The 7,232-nt window shown below is 40.8% G+C and overlaps 1 protein-coding gene across 1 annotated transcript in view; it reads left to right on the forward strand.

The window, feature by feature from the left end:
- The window catches only part of grhl2b (grainyhead-like transcription factor 2b), a 24,847-nt gene extending 18,291 nt beyond the window's left edge, over positions 1 to 6,556 (forward strand). The window contains exons 9-16 of the mRNA XM_008300787.1: positions 804 to 962; positions 1,922 to 1,979; positions 2,073 to 2,212; positions 4,229 to 4,266; positions 4,412 to 4,503; positions 5,344 to 5,429; positions 5,521 to 5,585; positions 5,672 to 6,556. Coding sequence (XP_008299009.1) covers positions 804 to 962; positions 1,922 to 1,979; positions 2,073 to 2,212; positions 4,229 to 4,266; positions 4,412 to 4,503; positions 5,344 to 5,429; positions 5,521 to 5,585; positions 5,672 to 5,786 — 753 coding nt within the window. The 3' untranslated portion in view covers positions 5,787 to 6,556. The remainder of the gene's footprint in view (positions 1 to 803; positions 963 to 1,921; positions 1,980 to 2,072; positions 2,213 to 4,228; positions 4,267 to 4,411; positions 4,504 to 5,343; positions 5,430 to 5,520; positions 5,586 to 5,671) is intronic.
- Positions 6,557 to 7,232: the final 676 nt, after the last annotated feature.

The raw sequence follows: 7,232 nt of genomic DNA on the forward strand, positions 1-7,232 counted from the left end.
AGCCCCTGTACATGGGTCACGTCTTAGACTTCACTTCACTTTTACTCGGACACCGTAGCTGCATTCATTGAAACTTGACATCAGAGTTTCAGTAAATGAATCCGACTAGATGGACTTCCAATGTGGCTGTAGCCCCCCTGCCGCCCCGTGGAGGCACCTGAAGGAGATTCAGAAACAGAGGCGTGGGCCTTTAAAGTCACGAAAAAAATGTGTTTTTTTTGGCTACCTGAAATAAAACAACAAACTGCTGCAATACCCAACTTAGAGCAGTCACTGTGACTTTGGAGAGTATATAGTTTGGCTGCTTTTGGGCAAAATGTACATGAAAAAACAGGACACTGATGATGTTTTTGCCAAGACGAGGACTTCTTGAATCCTGCAATACCAAATATGAAACATTAAACATGTCCACTGGCATCGTGTGCGTGGGTGAAGCCAGACAGGAGAAGGTTAGGGGACCAGAGACGTGAGCTTCCTCTGGGAGTTTATGGGATTATAAAAGATACAGCCTTGAATTGGGATGCGACATCTCTCTGACAAACGTCAGAGCCGGAGTAGAGTACCCACTCATGTTTTAAAAATAAAAAGGTTTTTTATAAAAGAACGTCCAAACAGATGTGGGTTATTTCATTTTGTGTTCGAGGAGCAGCTTCTGTTAGCAGTTCTTATGGATGCTTTGGTTGGACTAGAAAATGTAAAGATTCTTGTATATGTGAAGGAAAAACAAGGTTTATGTAACCGTAACAGTAAAAACCAAAGTGTGTAAGCCTGTTCTCTTCTTCCTCCCTCTGTGTCCCTTAAAGATCTTCATCACAGTCAACTGTCTGAGCACAGACTTCTCGTCCCAGAAGGGGGTGAAGGGTCTTCCTCTGATGATCCAGATCGACACGTACAGCTACAACAACCGCAGCAACAAGCCTCTGCACAGAGCCTACTCACAGATCAAGGTCTTCTGCGACAAGGTGACTAATCACCTCCTCTGCATCCTGTGTATCGATCAAGACAAGTCTGGGAGAGCTGCCAGTCGCTTACCTTTAGTTCATTACTGCAGGTTTAAGTCTCTTAACAGGAGACAGAAAAACTGCATGAAGTGGAGAAAAGCTCATCACAGACTGGGATAAGTTTGGGAGTTTAGTTATTGTGCTGATTGTTTTAGAGAATAGTTAATTTTTCTTTAAGATAGATAGATAGATAGATAGATAGATAGATAGATAGATAGATAGATAGATAGATAGATAGATAGATAGATAGATAGATAGATACTCTTTTATTGTTGAGCAGATCTTGCTCTTCATGTGCAAAATTGACAACAATATGTAGAAAAATTGTCCAAATAATTACTAATATTTTACAGTTTTACTATATATATATTTTTTAAATCTTGCTTTTACTTTGAAAGTATTGTTTGAAAGTGGTAAATCTGAAGCGATATCACTCAGTTTACAGTTCCTCATCCACCGTGAAATGATACCAAACATGTGAGCAGGATGAATTACATTAGAAACTGTAAAGTATCGCTGCAGTCACGACTTCTTTCACATTTTCTGGAGAGAAAAATGAAACAACCCAAAGTCTTAAAGTTGAACTAATTTTGCAGATTTGAATGTGCATTGATGTGTTGCCAGTTGTTAACTAGATTTGTCTCCACATGACGATAATGTGAAGTCTTTAAGCTTTTATCATAAGTGTTTCTTATGTGTTTTAAGCTGCAAAGACTGAGCAGTGAAAATGCTCAGGCTTGAACTGTCAGCGTGTTAAAGAGTGAAGCGTGCCGACCTGCAGGTGGAAAAGCAGCTAAACCATGACATGAGTCTTCCCTCTAGTGGACAGTTCACAGCGATCCTCAAACACACCTGAACAGCTTATTTCTATTGATGGAAACTGATCTGCTTCTGAGCTCTGTGCCTTATTTTTTCTTCAGGGAGCAGAGAGGAAAATAAGGGATGAAGAAAGAAAACTGTTCCGCAAGAAGTCGAAAGGTTTGAGCTGCACGAGAACTCACTTAGTTTTAAAATAAGTAGGAGATTACAGCACGTTAAATATGCCTGTTTTTCGTTTTAATCTGTGTCCAGGGAAAGATGGCGGTGTTGGGGTGATCACCGTCCCTAAGAAATCGGACACCACCTATTTCAAGACCCTGACCGACTTGGAGGCTCAGCCCGTCCTCTTCATCCCCGACGTTCACTTTGGCAACCTGCAGCGGGCCGGACAGGTACATCATCTTCTTTTTAAACAAAGCCTGTTGGCTATCGCTCCATCTGCAGCAAATGCAGCTTCTGAAGAGCCTTTTTTCTGCTGCCGTCTGCTTCTGTTTAACCACATCTCGGAGGCATATAAAGGCACTTTTTGCTGCACTACATTTATCTGAGAGAAAATCGCATAAATCAGATGACATGTGCGTCTTTTTCATCACTGATTCGCCACCAGGAGGTACTTACGTAGTAACCACACTACAGAACAAAAAAAGTGAAATTACAAATTTAAGAATTGAGTGGACCTGAACAGATATGAGCAAAAAAAACCAAAACGTACTATTTAATTTAAGATAATGGACAAGTTAGAAGTGCAAGAACAAAAATAGATAAGTCATGGTGAAAAGGTGAATGAAGAGTTGAAATAGGTATATAAGAGTATGACTGACAATTTAAACAAAGCATGGAGTAACAGTTGAAGGTGTAAAAGTGAACGAACACTAAACACAGAAAGCAAAAAGTTTGGATTAACAAGTGAAAATTATTAGCTAAAAGTATGAGTAAACAGTTCTAATTGTTGAAGACCAACAGGGAGGGATCACTGTTATAATATAAATTAATGAGGAAATAGCTCTGAGCAAAGTAAACGTTACCTGGAAGGACAGAAATAACATCTCACCACCGCTGTGGTACCATCTATTATTCAAATACGTTTTAACAGGTAAGCAGAGCGCAAGAGAAAACAATCACAAAGACTCCGATATATGCAGGAGCCCATTTTATAATACTGCCTTACTACCTGTGTAACATGAACCATCCATCCATCCATTATCTATACACCGCTTAATCCTCACTAGGGTCGTGGGGGGCTGGAGTCTAACAGGGCTACACTTAGAGACAGACAACCAAGCACACTCACATTCACACCTACAGATATTTAGAATCACCAAGTAACTTCAACATGTTTTTGGACCTTGTGGGAGGAAGCCGTAGAACCTGGAGAGAACCCACGCTGCACATGGAGAACATGCAAACTCCACACAGAAAGATCCTCACCGGCACGCGGACCGGTGACCTTCTAGCTGCGAGGCAACAGTGCTAACCACTGATCCACCTTGCAGCCCTAACATGAGCCATGCTATATGGATAAAAAACATCCTCACCCAAGTAGCTATTCAGACTCCTAACATATGCCAACCTATATGTTACTAATGTTATTTGTACCAACAAAAAGAACAAAAACCTGCCATAAACTCCGACATGTTACATGGATAAAAAACTACTTTGGCACGATCCACTTTTATATAATTGTTAAATAAAGTCATTTAAACTCAGATCAAATGAACACGAAAGCATGTGTTGATGAAGGTGAACCACTGCTTTAAATACCTTGCTTACAGATAAATGCATTAATATTAAAAATCTAATCGTGTAATAAAAAGGGCTGCAAGGTGGCTCAGTGGTTAGCGCTGTTGCCTCACAGCAAGAAAGTCACCGTTCACGTCCCGGTGAGGACACCCGGGATCTTTCTGCGTGGAGTCTCCATGTTCTCCCCGTGCAGCGTGGGTTCTCTCCGGGTTCTCCAGCTTCCTCCCACAAGGTCCAAAAACATGTTGAGGTTAATTGGTGATTCTAAATTGTCCGTAGGTGTGAATGTGAGTGTGCTTGGTTGTCTGTCTCTAAGTGTAGCCCTGTGATAGACTGGTGACCTGTCCAGGTGTCCCCCCTGGGATAGACTCCAGCCCCCCACGACCCTAGTGAGGATTAGGCAGTGTATAGATGATGGATGTAATAATAACATTTTGCTATTTTTCACAATGTAATACAGTATTTTTATGCTGTTACAACCTAAAAGTTGTATTCATGCTACTGTTCCAGTGCAGCAGGTCGTACTGACATGACCCAGAACGCGACGTGACTCAAATCATTCGCTTTGAATGAATTTATTAAATATTATCTCGTAATATTACGCTCAGTGTTTTTATCTGTGCATGAATCTCAACATTCCCACTCACACTTAATGCTCCATTTTCTAGGTGTTTACCTTCAACACAGAGGAGATCGAGAGAGAAGGGTGAGTACGAGCATTTCCATCCCCATCATACAAATATGAGGCATGCAAATGACGGCAGGTCGAGACCTCACGCAGAGGAAGCCAACGTCGCCACAATGCAAACAGAACGCATACAAATGGAGCGTGACGTGTTGTTGGCTTTCAGGAGCGTGCTGGTGAAGAGGATGTTCAGGCCGTCGGATGAAGATCTGTGTCCGTCGCCTCACAAACAGATCAAAGAGGAGACGCACAAGAGAGGTACGAGACGCTTCCTGCTTCGTGTTGGTGTTTTTGAGCCGGTTCAGGGAAGGAGAGCTGAGAAATATGAAATCAGGGAATGCAAACCAAACATTTCTGATCATTTACTACGTTATTTATAACAAATCAGGGGACACAGTCGGTCCAGATCCCAGGCCTTTTGTTTCCCCGTTAGAAAACACGATTCATGCCACATCGCAATTTAATATTCGACTAATTATTCACTTCATTCATCCCACAAAAACACCAACCCCATCCTATTTGTGACTTCTCAGATGTGAGTTGCTCGTCTATTTCAGATCACTGCAAATTAGGTCAGCAGCTTTGATTTTCCTCGTCAGCTGATCTGCTGTACGTCGACGGAGCGACCTCTCCTACATTTTAGCCGCTCTGGAGCCGCACACATGCTTACATTTTAGTTTTTCTCCACACTTCAAGGAATTCTGAGACTAAAAACATCATTCACGGCCGTGTTCACGTAATAGTCTCCCTTGCAAGGTCCACTGAGTCACACCATCTTCCTTAGCAACCGCCTTGTTGTGAGGAAAGTGTATGTTTCCGATTTCTAATTCATTATTTACATTAAAAACATCCCAACAAAAATAGCCCAAGGTTATTTCTTCAAATTGTTTGTTATGTCCAAACAACAAACCCCAAATGCGAGGGAGAAAAAAGCACCGTTGGCATTAAATAACCAACAGGAAAAGGGATTTTAGTGCTGCCAAATTAAAGTAATAATGTGTACGTATCTCTATCAGTGTATAGACGAAACACAGGCATATATTAGAAGTATACTTTGTGATTATATAAAGTAAAGGTCTGCCCTCCTTGCTCCTGCAGTGTTGTTGTATGTAAGAAAGGAGTCGGACGAGGTGTTTGACGCTCTGATGCTGAAGTCTCCCACGCTCAGAGGCCTGATGGACGCGGTGAGTGATGCCTCCTCTGTTTGCATGTGAGAACGATGTCAAAGGCACAGTTTGAGCGAGCACCTGTTCACAAACCGCTTTCACTCGTCAGATCTCAGAGAAGTACGGCGTGCCCACGGAGAGGATAGCCAAAGTGTACAAGAAAAGTAAAAAAGGGTGAGCGAGGAAACACGCCGCAATGTTATTTGCTTAATTGGAGCTTTTTGCATGTGTATGTATGACTCCAAACTGTTTTGCATCAGCATCCTGGTGAACATGGACGACAACATCATCGAGCACTACTCCAACGAAGACACCTTCATCCTCAGCATCGAGAGCTACGCCGACGCCTACAAGGTCATGCTGACGGAGATCTGACGGCTCGACCTGAGAGAGACTGCGGGAAAAAAGTCAAATGGGACGCTGAAGTCTGGCGAGACAGTCCACTGGTGGAATTGCACCGACGCTCCGAGGTCAGCGTCGATGCACCCCGATCCCTCTCCAACACTGTTACACTATGAGGCCAGTCGAATGGAGGACATAAATAAAGGACGTTCTTATGGACTAGTTTTACTGTACTCATCCTCTAAGTTGTGAGGTGAACTGACGAACCACAGATCCTCCATTTTCACTGAATATTTTTATTGTATAAAAGAATTTGTATGTTTATTCTCACTTTGTACAGACTTGTGTATTTTTTTTTTTTTTGCCAAATACCACATCAGGAGTAGCTGAACTAAACACCTGATGTCCTGTATGTAGCCGCAGCTTGAATTAGTCAAAGTAACTTAGCAGCTTTTCTTTGCATGCCAGCTTTTGTTTTTTATTTTAGTTGTAATATTATTTATTAACACTTTAATATTTTTTTGCATTTCTTTTAGCAGTTTATCCAAGAATTTCAAGTACTTTAATGCATTTCAGTGCCCTTATCCCACCCCTTAAAGAGTACTCAAGGAGTTTTAAAATTGCTCGTCCCTTATCTTTCAGCCATATTGTAATATTTACTAGTAAAGAAATAGATTAATATGTGAGGCCTTACGTGAGATGACTCAGAAATACTGTCAACAACATCTCATGGGAGACAAGTGGTACTCTGTTGTTGTCTCTTGTTTGAATGTGTTGAAAATTAATAAAGATGTAAACATAGAGATGTCTTTTTTTTTTTGAAAACTGTGAGAGGCTGAAGGTTCCTTTGAGCTAAATGCTAACTTACATGCTACCATGGTCCCAACAACAACGCTAACATATTGATGTATGGTGACTTAAAAAGGCAAACCAAAGTAACTAAAGAGTTAAACATTAAAATAGTCAAGCTCTTTGACGAAGTAATTAACATAAAGGAGGCTGCAATGTGCGTTTTAAGCCACCAAATAACTAGCTGACCTGAAATGGCAGACTTGCAAACTTGTTTAGCTTTTTATTTCGTCATTTGATATTTATTTGTGTTTTCCAATTAGAAAAAGAGCTCAGAAAAACATTTGCTTTACCTAAATTTAGCTTTTGCTACGGTTCGCAGTGGCTTTCTGCTCCCCAGTTAGCTTTTACTTGATATAGTATTAGTACTCACTTAGCTTCTTCTGTCAATTTACATTCAGATATTTGCACCCAATTTCATAGCAATTTGTCCCGTTATAACCACCAATATGACCTGCATTGTGGTATATGCACAGAAGTTCATGACAAACCATTAAATAATTGAAATATTTCAGTCTTCTGGCCAACATCGTCTTTCCTGCCTTATTGCTAACATGGTAAATTAAATATGTATTCACTACATGCTAAATTACATCAATATATAGATTAAAAAAAAAAAAAAAGAATTAG

The sequence above is a fragment of the Stegastes partitus genome, unplaced genomic scaffold (genome assembly GCF_000690725.1).
Source record: "Stegastes partitus isolate 25-593 unplaced genomic scaffold, Stegastes_partitus-1.0.2 Scaffold34, whole genome shotgun sequence".
Lineage (NCBI taxonomy): Eukaryota > Metazoa > Chordata > Actinopteri > Pomacentridae > Stegastes > Stegastes partitus.